At 41.6% G+C, this 20,197-nt stretch overlaps 1 protein-coding gene across 2 annotated transcripts in view; it reads left to right on the forward strand.

Moving 5' to 3' along the window:
• Positions 1-20,197, forward strand: part of mtr (5-methyltetrahydrofolate-homocysteine methyltransferase) — a 37,100-nt gene that overhangs the window by 12,990 nt on the left and 3,913 nt on the right. The window contains exons 15-32 of one of the 2 annotated variants that reach the window (XM_022766053.1): positions 362-547; positions 615-794; positions 1,205-1,321; positions 1,729-1,869; positions 1,950-2,039; positions 2,544-2,696; positions 3,750-3,857; positions 4,263-4,363; positions 5,636-5,703; positions 6,264-6,384; positions 6,723-6,804; positions 7,245-7,343; positions 9,271-9,346; positions 9,661-9,816; positions 10,551-10,750; positions 18,716-18,985; positions 19,069-19,261; positions 19,735-19,847. In XM_022766053.1, coding sequence (XP_022621774.1) covers positions 362-547; positions 615-794; positions 1,205-1,321; positions 1,729-1,869; positions 1,950-2,039; positions 2,544-2,696; positions 3,750-3,857; positions 4,263-4,363; positions 5,636-5,703; positions 6,264-6,384; positions 6,723-6,804; positions 7,245-7,343; positions 9,271-9,346; positions 9,661-9,816; positions 10,551-10,750; positions 18,716-18,985; positions 19,069-19,261; positions 19,735-19,847 — 2,454 coding nt within the window. The remainder of the gene's footprint in view (positions 1-361; positions 548-614; positions 795-1,204; positions 1,322-1,728; positions 1,870-1,949; positions 2,040-2,543; positions 2,697-3,749; positions 3,858-4,262; positions 4,364-5,635; positions 5,704-6,263; positions 6,385-6,722; positions 6,805-7,244; positions 7,344-9,270; positions 9,347-9,660; positions 9,817-10,550; positions 10,751-18,715; positions 18,986-19,068; positions 19,262-19,734; positions 19,848-20,197) is intronic. The other variant, XM_022766054.1, reaches the window with a different exon arrangement.

Genomic DNA, 20,197 nt, shown 5'->3' on the forward strand with positions numbered 1-20,197 from the left:
AGCTCCTTCAGACTAGTGTTTATCAGCCCAGAGCTGCTGCCTGTATGACTGCAGAGTTCATGTGGGGATAGACAGACTAGTTAAAAATTGGTACCTGTTTTTTACATCAGAAACTTACATCACAAAAACACAAACTTGCAGCAGAGTCTTGAAATGTATAATTTGTAAACTATTTTTTTGTGTTCACTCTGATCTTTCACAGTGTTCTCCATCACTTTCAGTTGTTTGTTTACATTTTATTTTCCTTTTTGTTTTCTCTTGAAAATGCCTTAAGTTAGCACATGAACTTCTCAATAACAAGACTGTTAATTAACCTGCTCAGTAAATCAGAGGAGACTGAACCTCTCCTTCTGCTCCCCAGGTTCCTCTATGTATTGACTCCTCTAACTTCTCTGTGATTGAGGCTGGGTTGAAGTGCTGTCAGGGGAAGTGTATAGTCAACAGTATCAGTCTGAAGGAAGGAGAGGAGGAGTTCCTGCTCAGAGCTGCTACTGTGAAGCGCTACGGAGCTGCTGTGGTGGTCATGGCCTTTGATGAGGAGGGGCAGGTGAGGAGACAAACAAACACTCTATCACACACAAACTTGCATGTTGATCATTGTTTTTCCTCTCCAGGCCACAGATACAGACCGCAAAGTGGAGATCTGCAGTCGAGCCTACGAGCTGCTGGTCAGCAAAGTGGGCTTTGACCCCAACGACATCATCTTTGACCCCAACATACTCACCATCGGCACAGGCATGGAGGAACACAACAACTATGCTGTCAACTTCATCAGGGCTACCAAGCTTATCAAAGTAATGCACTTGTCACTCCCAATGCAAATATGTACTAATGCAAATTCAACCGATGCTTACAATATTTGTGAGAATTATCAGTTTTATCCATCCGTCCCTGTACCTTTACACGAAATGGTCAAAGTTTAGCAGTCACTTACAAACTACTAACTACTGTATACCAAATATAAGAGGAATGCTCATGAACTAATTTACTTTTATTCATATATACACAGAAAAATAAAACGAATGCTCTTAAACTTCAATAATTTTCAAACGATTAAAAGTGAGTGCTTTAAACAATTGCTACTTTTAGCTGACTTTCAACTGATTGAATTTGAATTGAAAATTGTAGTTTGTATAACACAATAACCAGCTCCAGGTGGACTGCATCATTCAGTGTGTGTGTGTTTGTGTGTGTCTGTGTGTAGGAGACCTTACCAAAAGCCAGGGTGAGTGGAGGTCTGTCCAACCTCTCCTTCTCCTTCAGAGGAATGGAGGCCATCAGAGAAGCTATGCATGGAGCGTTTCTTTACCACGCTATCAAGGTAAACACTGACGCACAACTTTCCATCCACACACCCCACTGTTGACAGAGTTCACATTGTAATAGCTGAGATCTGTGAACATGGTCAAGAAACTGAAGTAGTCAGACAGGTTGAAAATAGTTTATCCAAACCACTTTATGTGGAGGTCAAACTGAACGTGAGCTCACGTGAAGTGAACAGGAAAACAAAAAAAGAATGCAGAAAGTACAGAAGGTCAAAGTTGAAGCAGGAAGTTGGTCTGTTAACAATGATGAATGTTTACAACAGACATTTTAATGAACTTGGTGAGTGTAATTTGAAAGCTCTGAAATTATGACTCCACATATAATAAACTGCAATTATCCTTTAAGATTGTAGTAGAGTTGGAAGCCTGTCTGTAAATAAAAACCCTCACACTCCTGTCCCAGGATGGTATGGATATGGGGATAGTGAATGCTGGAAACCTGCCGGTGTACGATGACATCAATAAAGAGCTGCTGCTACTATGTGAAAACATCATCTGGAACAGAGACACTGGTGCCACTGAGAAACTACTGGCCTACGCACAGGTACACATATGAACAGTACACTGAGCTGATGTTGCTTTAGTTCGGTTAACAGGTGTTGACGTTACGACTCTTGTTAACAGAACAATGTGAAAGGAGGGAAGAAGGTGGTTCAGACAGACGAGTGGAGAGAAGGAAGTGTGGAGGAGAGACTGGAGTACGCTCTAATCAAGGTAAAATATCTGATGATTAGATTAGATTCATTTAGGAAATGTGAAAAAAGTGAAGGGGTCTGAATATTTTCTGAATTCAGAGATAACACATTTTTGCTCCTGTGGGAGATGTTCACAAGGTTGCACTTGGTTGTTTACATGAATAGTTGTGTAACAAATGAAAAAATAAGGTTAGAGAAGTTCAGTCGTTGGCTGGACAAATGGATGGACACATGAAGGATTAATGAGTTTACAGCTGCTCTCTGTACTCTGATTCAACTCATTTCAGTCACTAATATATTAGCTCTCAAACAGAAATGATTTTAGCTCAGGGTTTTTGCTGTACCTGTATGTACTTTCACCCAACTTGTAAACATGACAAGGTACTTGTTACTATAGTCATTTAAATGAGTGACATTTAAATGATCACTCATTTCAAATATTAGTAAATGCTGTCACATATTTCGCTGTGACAGGCTCTGTAATAGGCTCTGTAATGCTGCACCCTGTGCTGTTGCTGTGTAGGGAATAGAGAAGTATGTCGTGGAGGATGTGGAGGAGTGTCGCTCTCAGGTTGACCGCTACACTCGACCCCTTCACATCATTGAGGGCCCCCTTATGAATGGCATGAAGGTGGTGGGGGATCTCTTTGGAGCTGGGAAGATGTTCCTGCCACAGGTAGGTTGATACTAATTCCATTTTTTTCCTGTGTCCTTCTTGCATTGGTCTTTTTCCATCAACATGTCCTGGACTGTTATTGTTTGTTTTGTGTCATTCTTTTCCTCTGGTTGGCTGTTTAACCGGTTAATGCACTCCTTGTGTCAGAGTGAAGATGGATTCTAATAGATTTACATACATTTAGATTTACATAGATTACATTTACATAGTCTACAACTCGTAGAGGATTGACGTTGATATTCGTGTTTCAGAGTAAAAACTCATGTAATTGGCAGGCTCAAATTACATATTTTGTTCTTGTTATTTCCAATATTTTGCTGGTTCATAGAAAATATATCAGCTCTGTTGTTGTTTTTGTTATTCCTCTGATTTTTAAACTTTGACTTTGGGAATAACAAAAATCAAACTTGTTAAGTTCCATTGTTCCAGGATTTGTTACTTTTGAACACCTGGATGTCGACACTGACCCACGTCTTATATTCCCAGATGTTAACTGCCCTTCTTCTATGACGCTACATTACTTTTTGTAACGGGATTTACCCCAAAATGATGAAAATGAAATGTGATTTTTTTTCCTCAGGAAAGTCCTTACAGACAATAAACATATACAGTATATGTATATGCTGAATATATGTATGTATATGTGTATGTATATGTACATCATCAGCCTTGTGAACGCCCACAAGAGGTTAAATACTTGGGTCTCCACACCAGTAAGTTAGACCAGTCCCAGCCTGGTCAGATGCGTACACGAACTGATGAAGCCTCTTGGATGAGAGGTGAAACGTCTTCCCAGACAAATAATCAAGTCCAGTTGCGTTTTGATCTAAAACTCCTTTAGGATGTGTATGTACTGTATATATGTGTGTGTCTATATATGCTGCAAAATATATATTACTTATTTCAACGGTGCCCCAAATTTCATTAAAATCATACAGAAATATCTCACCTACCACTCTTAAATTTTGGATTAAACAAAGCAATGGTCACCACTGTCTTTCAGCATTTAAAACTACTGTGGCACTGAAGTTACAAGTCCTTGTGTGTTTGCAGGTGATCAAGTCGGCTCGTGTTATGAAGAAGGCAGTGGGCTATTTGATTCCTTTCATGGAGAAGGAGAGGGAGGACATGATGGCATCATCAGGGTCAACTGAGGAGCTGGTCAGTCTCAGCTGAATATGAAGATATTTCCATGAACATTTAAGAATATCTTTTCACAGGATATCTGTGAGACAAGTGTGTGTAATAACCTGCGTGAACACAGAACATGACACACAGAGTGTATAAGAGTGAAATCTTATACAAATTATACAAATTAATTAAAAGCTATTTTTATGATATGTGTTTTTAGCAGAGAGAAGTGGTGTGGATTGTGAACAGTAGTTTCTTCCACAGCCATGATGGAAAATAAGCAGTCACACTTTTAGAAGTATGAAAAGAGCTTTTTTTCCTGAACTAAATATGCACCCCATAGAAACAAATGACACCACACACAAATAAAAAACAGCCAGTTCAGTCTGTTCTATGGTCGTACACTTACCCTGTTGTTTTCTTCTTGGTCTGCAGGATCCCTATCAAGGCACCATAGTTCTGGCTACAGTGAAGGGAGACGTCCACGATATTGGCAAAAACATCGTTGGTGTGGTGCTGGGTTGCAACAACTTCAGGTGAAACTGGTGTGCTACTAAGTTTGAATGGTTTACAGTCTGAAATTCTTCACAAAGCATTAGGTTCTTTTTCCACCACACCCTTCCCAGTATATTCAGTCAGTGAGCTGCACTTTTCCTCACAATGCATTGTAAATAACAGCAAATACATTTGTTGCTGACTGGAATTAACATTTAAAACAACCAGTCAGAAAGCAGACTTTGTTAGTCTGCTGTTATTAACAGTGTGTGATTGCACATCAAGAGCCTCCACTCATCATATAGATGGACTCTGAAGTTCACACGTACAGCTCCTCTGGGTGTATGTGTCAGAGCACTACCAGTGGCACTGACAGTATTTCACTGAACAGCTTAGATAATTAACCAGGAGTGAAGAAGCAGTGTTGCCAGGCCCTGGGCACCACCCCAACAGTATTACTGCTGTTTAATGGCACTAATTTGCTCTGTGTGTGTGTGTGTGTGTGTGTGTGTGTGTGTGTGTGTGTGTGTGTGTGTGTGTGTGTGCGTGCGTGCGTGCGTGCGTGCGTGCGTGCGTGCGTGCGTGCGTGCGTGCGTGCGTGCGTGCGTGTTTATTAACTAACAACATATGTGGGTTTATCCTTACCTTCTGTAAAATAGAGCAAGTTGGAGTGCACTTCATGTTTATGTCACTGCCGTAGCGAGCACATTGTGGTGGCAGAAAAACAGTTGAAACAAGTGGAGGGAAAAGGATCTCAGGGATAAAGGGAAAAAAAGTTTGAAAAAAAATTTGCTGGTGGATGTCAGAATAGGAATGTAAAAGGATGATGCTCTTTAAAGAATACTATCATTGAAGATACCCTCTTTGAAGCAAATGCAGATGTTCATGTTTACAAGTCATTAAAGGTACTGACTGCATTGATGAAATCTCCACAGTTTATCACACACAAACAAAAACAATCACATAGTTAATAAAGATTGAATAATAATGATTCAAATCTTTAAATGAAAACTGAATTTGGCTTTCAAATCATCTGTTCAATGTTCGTCTCATATAGAAAGAGACATTATACATTGATTGATTGCAATTGATTGGTTTTTGTCCTGCACCATGTGGTACCCAGCCTATATAGGCTTATAAGATACTAGACAACAGCCACTATCTGTCTGCCTCAGTTGCCAATGGCACTGTATAACTGTATAACCCAGCACAGATGGATCTCTGTCACAAAAAATACAAGGCTTTGATGTTATTTCAAATAAATACATCAGTTATATCGAAGAAATAATTTGGAGGTGTTTGTTCTCTTTCAGAGTGATTGACCTGGGCGTGATGGTTCCCTGTGATCGGATCCTTAGAGAGGCCATTACACAGAAAGCAGGTACAGTACACTGCTTAGATTCCATGTTGTCACTGGGAAATGTTGACAGAACATATTTAAATTAGCAAACTCCCCCAAAAGAATATCATAGATATCATATTTCATATAAATGATTCATTCAGCTGATCATCATTCAAATATAATGGTAGTGAAAGACAGAGCTCTTGGTAGTGAAGATGAAAATAAAACATTGTGTTGCGTTCAAAGGCTCATCGTTGATTTTGGTAAAGTTCAAGCTTCAGCTTTCTTGTCATTTCCACACATACACATGTCATACATACAGGGAAACAATGTCGTTCTTCGTGGATCACAATGCAACACATAACGGACAATAAATATGTGTGCAAAACAGTAACACCTGCAAGAAAAAAGTGGTAGCCTAAAACAGTTATTTACTCTACCCCCCAAACCATTGCATATACACTTTTTATGTTTTCATATTAGCCTGGGCATCTATGTGCCAATGCTAATTATTCAAACTATTGCTGCTGTATTAATTCTTCTTCTCTTATGATAGCAGTAGCAGTAATATTGGCTGTGAATTATGTCTGTTCTTGCAGATATCATTGGTTTGTCTGGTCTCATCACTCCCTCTCTGGATGAGATGATCTACGTGGCCAAAGAGATGGAGAGACTGGGGATGACAACACCACTGCTGATTGGAGGAGCCACAACATCAAAGTAATGCAAACACAAACACGCATAAATCCATGATAAAGTGGAAATACACCTCACTGATCAACAAACATTTGCAAAAAGCAGCTTGTTATGATGTGCATCGCAGGAGACCTGTAGCTGTCTGTACTCTCCAGAGACCCACACAGGATGTGATAAGTGGTGCTTATGTGTAATGTTTCTCTAAAACATCACACAATGTAATGTGTACTTTCAGAGAAATATATCCGTTATATAGAATTAGGCTATTAGTAAAGTAGTACCTCTGCTGGTCATTATAAAAGGAAGCTAATATCTTGCAGTGCTTTCTTGGGTTTCAAACATTTGTGTTTTGTATTTGACAGGACACACACAGCAGTGAAGATTGCCCCCCGCTACAGTTGTCCTGTTATCCATGTTCTGGATGCCTCCAGGAGTGTGGTGGTGGTCAGTACATCTACCTGAGCTCCGTGAATCTTTTTTAGGGTCTTAACTCTTTTTCTCAATTCTTTGGAGAAAAGCACATAGCATTCATTTAAAATTAATCAATATGTCTTTGATAACAGGCTACAAAAAATATCCCATCAAGACAAAATAAAAACTTGTTTTGTTAGGAAATCCTTTAAAAACCCAAAACAAAAACTTGTTCCTTTGCCAGCAGTCTAACACATGGCACCACATTTCACTGAAATCTCTTTATTAGAACTCCAAATCACAAACAAAGGAGAGTCAAGGTCAGAATCTCTTCAGGAGTTATTGATCTCTTATTGTATGTGATGGTCGGAGAGTTGACATGAGTTGATGTGGCCACAGATATGAGAGAGGTTTGAGCTGATTGGTCCAAACTACAGTGTGTTTTATGCCCCACTTGTTTGCCTGTCTGTCAGTGTTCCCAGTTGCTGGATGAGACAATGAGGGAGGAGTATTTTGAGGACCTGAAAGAGGAGTATGAGGAGATCAGGCAGGACCACTATGACTCTCTGAAGGTAAGAATGGCTGGTAGAAACTAGGGGACACTACCCATGGTTTAAAAGTGTTTTCCTGGATCCAGTGACCCACATAGGTGACCTTCTTTGAGATCAGTGTTGCATCGCTATGTACCTTGATCACAAGTAAATACAGACTGGTAGAGTCAGACAAATCCAGACAAATTAAAACACACCTGAGCCCCTGCACACAGCTGCAAGACAGATACATATGCAATTTCACACAGGCGCATTTATGGTAGTTTTTTTACAAATTGAAGTATTTGTTGCTATTAAGTCTGCATACATACTGCATGTTAAGTGAAAATGTGCTGCTGGAAGAAGCGGCTTAATAAAGGTGATTTTTTTCTTTTCAACAAACTATCTGATTAAAGGATGATCTGGTGTTACAGTATTCTGTATTTTTCTTATTTTGAAATCCCATGAAAAGACCCAAACCATCAATGTCTTAGTCCATATCTCTATGCTTTCCTACTTCTCAACTTTGACTGGTTCTCAGACTTAACGCCTTTGGTTCCTACTGAAGATGTAGATCTTTAAACACATCTCAAAAACATAATTTTTATAAAAAGGATCAGTACTTTTCTAAAACAACTGCCCACTGACATTTTTGTGTTATATTCTTTTCAGAGAATTTGACCTTTATGCTGGAGCCAGATATAGCCTACATTCAAAAGTAACAGTCAAGAGTGTGTGTGTATGTATGTGTGTGTGTGTGTGTGTGTGTGTGTGTGTGTGTGTGTGTGTGTGTGTGTGTGTGTGTGTGTGTTAATGTTGATGAAGGAACATGTCACCCAGTGCAACAGTGTGACTCACTGATGTGTTTTTAATAGTCTTTGGAAACAATGGAGCTCTGTGGCTCAGAGGGATCAGATATATCAGGTTGTGATACACATACAGTACTTGTTAATAGGAGACATTCACTGATGGTTTGACTGCACATGAGATCTCCAGACAGTAAGAAAATGTGGAATATCACCAGATATTCCACAAGGCATTAGTTGACTATAAAATATGATCTGATCTTCACCTAAGTCACAAGTATAGATAAATGCAGTATGCTTAAGCTAACAACACACTAACAATTATATTCTTTGGTGTCCTTGTTGAACCCAGCCATTAAACATCCATAGTGCTGGTGGAAAAAGTAAGTGAACCCTTGCATTTAGTAACAGGTCGAACATCACACCAGCTCTTCCGGTAGCTGCTGATCAGACCTGCACAATGTTCAGGAGGAATTCTGAACCATTCTTTGCTGCAAGCAGCTGTCTGAGCTCAGTCCACGGCATCTCTACTGAATTAAGGTCTTGGCTCTGACTGGACCCCTCCAGAAGGTGTTTTTTTTTTTTTTTTTTTTGTCTGAAGTCATTCTGTAGAGGATTTACTTTGATGCTAAGGGTCATTGTCCTGCTGCATCAGCTGCACCTTCCTACTTCACCTTTGGGGTGATGTTTTCATGTTGGTATGCAGAGCTGTTTTTACACCATACATAGTGCTGCATGTTCTTCCCAAACAATTCAACCTTAGTTTCATCACTCATTATTTTCCCAGAAGTGTTGTGGAGTGTCAAATGCACAGTATGGACTGAACAATACACTGATTTATTAGTTATTTATATGTTAAAAAAAATGTTGTTGGCTCATAGCTGCAACTTAGATAAAGATCTGAAAATATTTTAACAAATGTATACACAAATTCAGATATTTCCAAATGGTTCACTAACTTTTTCTTTCTTCTTTATATCTGCTGTTACAGGGCCCCAGACTGCGACCAATGTCCAGACTTGTTTTTTTGTAGTTTGATGGATGTGTGTTTGTACATGTATTTTCATGTAAAGCACACTGAGTTTAGTAGTAATGAAATGTACTAAATAAATAAAATCGCCTTCTCTTCCTCTTCATCTTCCATCTCCGTCTGTTGCCTTCAGGATCGTCGGTATCTGTCTCTGTCCCAGGCCAGAGAGAAGGCGTTACATATAGACTGGCTCTCTCTGCCCAGACCAGGTGAGTTGGTACAGGTGAATGAATTCCAAAATCATTAAAGACACATTCTGCCTCAGATTCACTGATATACTTTCAGTCTGTCATGCTAATCTTTGGGGAGTCTGTCTTTATAACCTTTATTTTAATGTCTGCTGGAGATTGCAAATTTTCCAAAGACACCAAACATATCAAACTGGATTTTGGAAAATGAACCACAAGATTGCAATAATATTTGCAAAAAACTAGCAAATACAGAATATTTATGTGCTATTGTCTTACAAAAAGTTCTGATTTTTCAGCTGAATTAAAACCCTGTATTTGTCTGTGTGTGACAGTACGTCCTCAGTTCCTGGGCACCCGTGTGTTTGAGCAGTATGACCTGAATAGTTTGGTGGACTTCATTGATTGGAAGCCTTTCTTTGATGTGTGGCAGCTGAGAGGAAAATACCCCAACAGAGGTTACCCCAAGATCTTCAATGACAAGACTGTTGGTACGAGCTCAGCCTCTGTTAGGGTCCATCCATCCAGCTACATTATATTCAAATGTTGCTCATGCATTACATTTTATTTGAACTCTTGGTTTTGTAAATAGAAATTTGCAAGAAGAAAACATAAGTTTAAAAAAAAAATAATATAGTCTTGCTGATTTATTTTAAAGGAGCAATAGACAGGTTTTTTGCTCTAACTTGTCATTATAAAGTAAATAATGTTGCTATTAGTAGCTTCCCCCAGTTAGTGAAAATAGCAGACGGTGGAACACCCAAATTGACTGTGGAATCTCTCCCCGGCAAAAGAAAAAGACCCCTGTTGTTGGAGGAGGCAAAGAAAGAGAGAGTGATAGGAACCGAGGTGAAACGAGAGTGAACCTTGGACAGGCATTCACCCGATGGAGGGAGTTCCAGGACTTGAGAGGGATCAAAGCCAGCATTCAGTTGGCCTTATTTCTACTAAATCAGGACCTAACAAACCCTGGGGGGGGGTCCACTTTAACTTATTTAAATGATAAATATCGTGGTTTAAAATAAGATTATTTATTTGAGCCCTATTTAAAAATTCATAGCACTATTTACAAAAATAAAACTACACATTACTGGATGTCAAGTAAGCTATGTTGATGACAAAAAAACACAGGCAATAGTGAGATGGAGGAGTGACTTCCAGAATTGTTGAATACTTTACAAACAGTGAAACCATGTCTCATCTTAATGATATTTGGGTCCTGAAGGTTTGGAGGCTCGGCGTGTCTTTGATGACGCCCAGCGGCTGCTCAGCCAGATGATTGACACCGGCAGTCTGAAGGGTCATGGCCTGGTGGGATTCTGGCATGCCCAGAGTGATGGTGATGACATCAATGTGTATGAAAATGATGTCACAGTGCGCAGAGACACCAAACCCATTGCCACTTTCCATGGCTTACGGCAACAGGTGAGGGACATACTGTAAAAGAAATATAACATAAAAGTAAAAGTTCTGCTGAGTATCTTAGGTCATTACAGGAGGAAAGTGTAAAGAAGTTGAACAGAACAGAAATAAGAATATCACAGATTCTGTCTTAGATGCATACAAACCTTTCTTACAAGAACATGAAAAACATATACTGAAGGGTTGCTCTCAAAATCATGACGCATGATTTCTTGAGAACTACTAACTAGATTACCATGAAAGTTACTGAGCACATTTGGTTGCATTGGCAGCTCATGCAGATGTCAACCAAATATTTTATTGCTGTTGTAGTAGTACATGTCTTCAACTGGATTGAAAAAGAGTTCCCATTACGTAGCAAAACTCTGCTGCAGCCACCAGGATCTTCTGACAAGGTAGAGTTGGACAACTGCTGCTTATAGTAGATTTTAGATCTAGTATAGGAGATATCTAGATTTTCTGATAAATTCTCACTACAACCTTCTCCATTGTCTCCATCCTGCAACATTTTTTTTCTTTGTTAAGCTGTGCATAGATCAACTTGAAGTTTTGTCATCCAGCTAATGAGGTTACTTTCAAGACTATTCAATAGGATCATCAGTAGTTCAAACGATCATCCTCACCCTTAAAAATCTGCTCCATCCAACCTGGACCTAGCAGGACTGATACTACCAGATCACGTGAGCAGATGAGATGTTGCTTATCACCAATTCAATGATTTTGGGTCCCAAAAAAGAAAAGGGACTCAGCTGTGAGACGACACTGCAGAAGTTGGCAAAATTTTACCTCTGCTGTCTGTGATAATAGCTGATGTCAGATAATGCCTTGCATTCTTAATTTTAAGACCTAGAGGAGTAAATTTTCCTGTAGTGTTCCACTAGATATTACACACATCATTTTACTATCACCAGACTAAGTGCCAATTTCATTTTATCCTTGAAAGATCAACTTTCTTCATCTGGGTGATTCCAACCTCGTTGTTCATTACTAATGCTCTGCTTATTCAGTTGCTTATAAAGCAGCAGGGGAGATTTGCAGAGGGTGTCTGGATTCCAAAGGAGGAAAATGCCAATTACATTACGCAATTTAGAACCATCTCACTCCTCAGCTCGGAAGGTAAAATCTTTAAGATTCAACGCCTGAAAATACCTAGATAGATAGATAGATAGATAGATAGATAGATAGATAGATACTTTATTTATCCCCTAGGGGGAATTCATCTATACATTACCTCATTGTTGATAGTAAATAATAATAATAACAGTTGATAATAAATAAACAATGATAATTAGATTAGTCCACTTCCTTTGGCTTAGGTGTTTGTATAACCTAATGGCAGTGGGAATAAAGGATCTCTTGAACCTCTCTGTTCTGCAGCGCAGTGACATGAGATGTTTGCTGCAGCTGTAGCTGCTTGTCTGTCCTGCCAGAATGTTGTGGAGAGGGTGGTTGGTATTGTCCAAGATGGCCTTCATCTTACATTGCATGCGTCTCTCCATAACAGTCCTGAGTCCAGACTCCTGCCAAGCACAGACCCAGCCTTTTTGACCAGCTTGTCCAGTCTCTTTGTGTTCATGTCGGACATGCTGCTGCCCCAGCAGACTGCAGAATAAAAAAGTACACTGGCCACCACTGACTGAAAGTCCAAGACCATCTCCTTGGTCAGATCCATGTACTCCTCTTCCTGCCCGTTCCTGATACGCGCCACAATAGCTGTGTCACCCGAGTATTTCTGGATATGGCAGGACTCAGAGTTGTATTTAAAGTCCGCCGTATACAGGGTGAACAGGAATGGAGCCAGAACAGTCCCCTGTGGAGCCCCAGTGCTGCTCATCACCGTCCCTGAGACACAGTTTCCCAGCCTGACATACTGTGGTCATCTTGTCAGGTAAACCACAATCCAGCACATGAAGCAGAGATCCACCCCATCCCCTCCTGCTTGTCTTTATGAATGGGGTGTTGGATGGTGTTAAATCCACAAAGAACATAATCCTCATGTAACTACCTGGCTCATCCAAGTAAGAATGGGCCCGGTAGAGCATGCAAAGGATGGCATCATCCACTCCAATATGTTCTTTGTACGCGAACTGTGGGGGGTCTAGTGCATGTTCAACCTGTGGCTTCAGAAGGCGGAGAAGCAGCCGCTCCAGGGTCTTCATGATGTGAGGGCCACCGGTCATTTATCTCAGCCGGTCGTCCTACTTTAGGTACCGGAACAAGACATGATGTTTTCCACAGGACCGGGACCCTCCCTGTTTGTAGACTTAAGTTGAAGATCCTCTGGAGAGGCTCAGCCAGCTGGGCTGCACAGTCCTTTAACAGCCTCGGACACACACCATCCAGGCCTGTTGTCTTTCCAGGACGTAGCCTCTTGAGCTCCGCCCTCACCTCCTCCGCTGTAAAGGACAGGAGACTTGACCCCAGTGTGGAGGGAGTTGCAGCTGCAGTGTCAGGTTGTGAAGGAGATGCCGTAGGAGAAGCTGCAGCTGAAGCAGTGGGAGAGAGAACAGGTGAGGCTGTGTCAAACCTGTTGTGGAACAGGTTGAACTCATTGGCCTTGTCCACATCACCTGATGTTGCCTGGCTGTTCTTGTCCTTATAGCCAGTGATGGTCGTCATCCCCTTCCACACCACTCTGGTGTTGTTGTGCTGCAGCTTTGTCTGTACTTTCTTTTTGTAGTCCTCCTTCACCTGCTTTAATCTCCTCATCAGCTCATGTTGCACACACCTGCGCTTCTCCCTGTCTCCATCCCTGAAGGCCTCCTTTTTCTTGAGGAGGGTCTTGATGTTACTGGTGATCCAGGGTTTGTTGTTTGGAAAGCAGTGTACAGCTCTTGCTGGTATTACAGTGTCCATACAGAAGTTAATGTAGTCCATGGTACATTCAACCATTCTATCAAGGTCAGGATCCTTGCTTTTATCATTTTCTTGTGACTCCAACAGGACATTCCAGTCTGTGCACTCAAAACAGTCTCTGGTCTCAGGGATCCAGTGAAGCCAGTCAGGTGAGAGGTGAGAATGACATGGTTCAAATCCCCCGATATTGCAATGAATGCATCAGGGTGCTGGGTCTGTACTCTTGCAACAGTCTCATGAATCACGTAACACGCAACTGTATGCTTTGCTCGTGGTTGAATGTAAACAACAATGGCAACAATGTGTGAGAACTCTTCGGTACATAGTACGGTCTAAGACCAACTGCCAACAGTTCAATATGCCAACAGCAGATCTTCTCCTTCACTGTGATGTGACCGGGGTTGCACCATCTATTGTTCACAAGCAGAACCAGTCCTGTACCTTTATTCTTCCCACTCGCTCTGGCGTCTCTGTCCTCTCATACTGCAGTGAAGCCAGGTAAATCCACACAATAGTCGGGAGTGTTGTTGTTTAACCAGGTCTCCGTGAAACACAAGACTACACTCACGATATGCTCGCTGGTTCTTCACAAGTGGCTCCAGTTCATCACACTTGTTAGCCAGGGAGTTGACATTTCCCATGAGGATCGATGGTAGAAAAGGCTTATATCTCCATCTCCTAGCCTTTAGGTATGGGATGTTTAACTCCAGATCTGGTAAACTTGAAAGCCAGGAGTTCTTCCTTTGTGTACATTATTTTCTCCATCGTCAGACGAAACGACGGCGTAGAATAAAAAAAACAAAAAACATCAATCGACAAAAAATATACTAATATATTCAAATATATTGCAAAAAACTACGAGCTATGTGGACTTGCTGCCACTTGTTGCCAGCGCATCATTTGAAACAACAGTGCAGGAGCGGGGAATTCCTGAGGTGCCAGGCTGCACTGAGCACACAGGAGTGGGCACTGATTTGTGAGGCAGGAGAGAGCAGAGGAGACCTGACAGTGGCATGGCTGGACCCCGGTAATGCCTACGGATCATTTGGCATAAACTGGTGGAGTCTTACTGACAAAACCCAAGTCCCAGGGGAATCACCCTGCACTGGTACAGTGTCTGAGAGTCACCTCTGTAGCAAAATCTGCATGGCATCACCTGGAGAAGGGAATCATAACTGACTATGCAATTTCACTGTCCTTTTTTGCCTTGGTGATTAACATGCTTGCAGAGTCTGCAGAGGTAGTGTTAAGTAGGGATGGCACGATCATGTTATTTTGCCGCCAATACGATTATCTATGAGTGAGATCTGCTGGTCCACAGCCGAAACTGATCATTTTTGGCATGCGTTGCAGGTGGTGTACTTTATATCAGTCTCGCACGCTTCGTAAAAGTTCCACACGGCCAATGTCTTGTTTTGGTGGCCTGTCACGTGCCGGCGCAGTGAACAAGGTGGGAGGCGGGACTACACTTCACAGCACACAGTGCTTCTTTCAGCCATAGACACCAGAGTATTGACTACAGGTGATCGGTTTTAAGATGACCGTTGACCAGGAGCATTAATACTGATCTACGGTTAACATATTTATGAAAATCGGCTGATAATAATCAGCGGCCAATCAATTGGGGAATCCCTAGTGATAAGACCCCCTCTCCAGATCATGCACCTGGCAACCTCCAATCAGAGCCTTCATGGATGAACTTACTGTGATGACAACATCATCTTGAAAGGGTTATTTCATCGACTAGAATGAGCTTCAAGTCAGCTAAGTTCAGGCCCTTAGTCCTGAAGAAGAATGACCACCACTTCTCTTTGGGAGGCGTCCAGATTAGGGATGGGTACGAGTACTCGAGTACTCATTGTTGATGTCATTATTCAAGTAGCATTTCACTACTTGCACACCTGTGCAAATGTTGGCTTTGGCTACAGTATTTCAACTCAGTTGGCGTTACGTGCACCATGGCAGCCGTGACCAGGAAAAGTGATGTCTGGAAATACATTGATCAAAAAGATGACAATAATATGCAGTGCAAGACAATCAGTAGGCTTGGTCAGGGAGGTCCGTGTCCGAGTGGAAACACAAGTGGAACCTTTAAGCTTGTGTTTCCGCTTGGACACGGACCTCCCGTATTTCTTTTTTTAAGGTAAAAATACATTTATATATAATTTTTAAGTACTCGTTCATAAAGTAATGAGAGTACTTGAATATTGAAATTACTGAAAATGCCCATCCTTAGTCAAGATTCCATCTGTGACAGAGAAGCCTGGGCAAAGCCTTTGACCTCTAAGAACCCTGAAGGACACTGCAGTGGTCCAGGCAACCAGTGAGGAGCTTAAAGCAAGGTTATTAACAGTCTGGACTTTCAGTGAAGTTCAAAGCCTGGATCCACGATCACTTCACTGCTGTTCTATGAAGTCCCATTGACCACCGTGAAGGGCTTCAAGATCAAAACATCAATCAGTTTCTATGCAGGTAGCTCAGCCTTTCCAAGAGCCTGAGCAGCGTAGATCTGAATGGGCGCACCAACAAGCTTCAGCTTCCTTTCACCAGCCTGGCTAAGAAAATTAGGGTCACTCGTGCCAAAGAGCTGATGCATAACAGAGGCTCCGCCGACTCCGAAGTCTCATTAACTAGCCTCAAAGTAAGAACAGGAAGGAAATGATGGTGTATGAGTGCAACAAAACATCCTAGTGGGATTTGTGACAAGCCAGACTCGGCAGAAATATAAGTCCTTGCTTTGATAAAGCCCATGGGAAAGAGAGGCAAAAGTGCAGAAGTTGAGGAATGCTCTAGCAGGATAGTGGGCATGCATTAGCTGGGAGCATGGATAAATTGGAAGCATGCACATAAATGTAAGATTACCTGGACAAAGCACTGGAAGTCAGAACCACTGTGACTCAATTTTCTGATCCAGTCAGTGTATGACTTCCTCCCATCATTCACTACAGAAGTCTAGTAAACACTCCAGCATGCCTGCTGTGCCTGCAGAGATGGCCCTTTAAACACATCCTGAGCAAATGCCCACTAAGCCTTGAGAGAGTGGCAGTATTGTTGGTGCCATGATCAAGTAGTGAGGGAAGTAGCAAACACCATCTGCACAGGAATCCACCACAGCAAGCAACAACTCCCAACAAGGTATGCCATCGCCCTTATTACAGCAGGGGAGAAGCCCCAACCCAAGCTCAGGGCTCAGTGGACTGCTTGCAACAACACGTGACTGGCAGTTAAAGGTCAACCTAGAGAGGCAGTTCAAATTCCTAGAGAGCGTTACATCTTAGGAAACAAAACTTGTGGTTCTACTGTCACTAACTGGTTCGGAAGACCAGATAGAGGAGACCTGTGAGCTTGAAAGGGGTAAGTACCACCAACTGGTAGCCACATGCCAGAGGCAGTGATGGAAAGCTGTTGTGAGCCTATTGAAGTGCAGGCCAGTCTCTACATTAGGCTCCTGGGAATACCAGGTTTCCACAGTAGAGAGCCACACAAAGATTACTTGAAACCCCTGAAAAGGCTTTGGATCGAGACAGGTGATCCATGGTGTGGCACAGTAGCTACTTAGATACAAGCTGGGTACTGATCACCCCAAGCTGAGTCGCACAGGGAAACACTTTATGTTTTCTGGAGCATCACCAATGTGTCCAAGTTGCACCTCCTAGGTGTATTGTATCCTCATGGAAGTGAATAACAGCAACACACCACAGAGGCAATTGATAAATGATCTGTAGATTATTTTTGAGTTGATGTTAAATGGACAATTGTATAATATATTACCAAGTTCACATGTGAAAGCATGCATAATATTCTCTTTCTTTCACTAGTGGTGGCGTTTTAACTTAATGCTGCACTGGCTGAAATGTATGGAAGCGTAATGCATTCACTTAAGAAAAAAAATCTGCTCTGTTTTCCTGAATTAAAGAGATCATTATCTCAGTTTGACTGAGTTGAAGAGCAGTTAGAGAAGGTACAACTGAGCAAATGACTAGATTTGTTTAAAACTAACAATTCAGCACTTAGTTTTGACTTTTAAGTCAAGTTATGAACAAATTTACAATCAGCTGCTGGTCCAGGCTGCTGATATTTAATGATAGTGTTGCATTTTTCCCGAGCTAGCAGTGTTGTCTATGGATGGGAATCATGTTTGACTTGGTCCAGCCTGAAATATCTAAACAACTATTGGATGGATTTCCATAAATACCAATTGGTACAGCTATATCACAACTACATATAATCAACTGTGCCTCTAAATATCAACTAAAACAGTAACAATTAAGGCAACAGAGATAAATGTAAAAACAACAAAGTAGCATTTTGAAAAGTGACTGGAAAATGTCCCCTGTCCCATTCATACAGAATAAAGCCTGTTACACTGTATGTATGGCCTTTTGTCTAGCACTACCTCTAAGTAAACTTTAAAATGTTTAGATCCACAGTTGCGAAATCATTATTATGATATAAACTGTTGTTTATATTGAATTGCTCTTTATTATCAGATATCAAAAGTCTGATTTTGTCTTGTTGCATTTCCTGGCTGACTGCATGTTACCTGACTCAGAACCATCATCTTGTTTAACAGTCGAATGTCTAATATACAGTACATATCATACACTGATGAACCAAAACATTATGACCAGAATGGGCATTCTAACTGGCTCATATGCAGCAGGGTGCGATTAAAAGTGTGTTGTGACACATTCTCCACATACCTGTCATTCAAATTTTCTACAACTTGTATCGCAGCAGCTCTTCTGTTAGTTCAGACCAGATGGGATAGTCTTTGTGGCCATCACACATCAATGGTGTCGGTCTGTGGCACATTTATCTGTCTTCAGACCACTGTTTGGTAAGTACTCACCATTGCTGACCAGCAGCCCACAAGCCTTGCAGTTTTGGAGATGATGTGACCCAGTCAGGCCATAACAATTCGGTCCTTGTCAAAGTTGCCAGGTCTTTACGCCTGCCCATTTATGTCGTAATGTTTTGGCTCATTGGTGCATACTAAGCATTAGCCTATGCTGATATAGCCTATATTCCAAAGTAACAGTCAAGAGTGTGTGTGTGTGTGTGTGTGTGTGTGTGTGTGTGTGTGTGTGTGTGTGTGTGTGTATGTTGCAGGTGGAAAAGGACAGCTCCAGTTCAGAGCCCTACCTCTGTGTGTCTGACTTTGTGGCCCCTGTAGATAGCAGTGTGGCAGACTACATTGGTGTGTTTGCTGTGGGTGTGTTTGGAGCTGAGGAGCTGAGTCAGCAGTTCCAGGCTCAGGGAGACGACTTCAGCAGCATCATGGTCAAAGCTCTGGCTGACCGCCTGGCTGAGGTACAGTACGGACAGTGTCCTAACACACCAGGCCTCTATCACTGTTCCATCACTGCTGGTATCACACGGGTCAGTGGTGCTGAATGACAGATTAACTGTTGGTGTCATGATGTTTCTTTGGTTTCTGTTAAAACCAACTGTTTATCCTCCAGGCGTTTGCTGAGGAGCTCCATGCTCGAGTGCGTAAGGAGCTGTGGGGCTATAGTGCTGATGAAACTCTGCAGGCCTCAGACCTACACAGAGTTCGGTACCAGGGCATCAGACCTGCAGCTGGCTACCCCAGCCAGCCTGACCACACTGAGAAGACCACCATGTGGAGCCTGGGTGGTATACACAACAAGACCGGTGAGAGCACTAAAAACCACTCATAAGTGCAGCTGAAAGGCTCCCAATGCTGCTGTATCCTTCCCTCACACAGCACGCAGTTGTGGTGTTTTCTTAGTGGCTTAAACAACAAAATAAAACCACGTTGTTCAGTTATTACATTTCTCTCTCTTTGTGCGTAAGGCAGAATCATGCAAAAAGGTAAAGTGTTTACAAGATGTGTTTTAAAACACATCCCAGTGTGGTCAAGATGGAAGCTGGATGTTTGCTGTGTGTGGAAGGGCTTGTATTATTGCAGACATGCAGAAAATGTGTTAACAGTCACATTGTAGAGACTTACTTTCCTTTTGGGGACAAAAAGTTAAAAAATTTAAATTTTAGAGTAAGGACATTTTGTGTACCTGTGTTTATTATGTGGGTATTAATGCGCTTTGCTGTACACATATGTAATAACTGTGTCATTGTATTATAATATGTGTTCTCTCTGTGTGTAGGTATTGGTCTGACAGAATCCCTGGCCATGACGCCCGCAGCGTCAGTGTCTGGGCTTTACTTCTCCAACCCTCAGGCTTCATACTTCGCTGTGGGAAAGATCACCAAGGAGCAGGTTGGACTAACCATCCACACTTTAAACTGCTGTAATTAACTAGACACAAGATTTCAGAATGAAATATCAAGCACTTCTCTAGACTCACCATTTTCCAGTGTTAAAATAAAAGTAATAAAAACCATGTCATTATGCTATTGCATTATGATATTGAGATATTATAATATCTTAATATAAAGCGGGCTGTCTTTATTATGATATGTGTAACTCTTGGCTGCTTGGCAGATGAGTCACTTTTGTATTTACTATGTGGAGGCTCGGAAAACCTGTCACTTAAACTATTAGAAACTCCTGAAACTGAGCTTCTTCAACTCACTATACAGTAAACAACAAAAAGCGCTGGCTTCTAA

Source organism: Seriola dumerili, unplaced genomic scaffold (assembly GCF_002260705.1).
Source record: "Seriola dumerili isolate Sdu_G_001 unplaced genomic scaffold, Sdu_1.0 BDQW01000807.1, whole genome shotgun sequence".
Taxonomy (NCBI): Eukaryota; Metazoa; Chordata; class Actinopteri; order Carangiformes; family Carangidae; genus Seriola; species Seriola dumerili.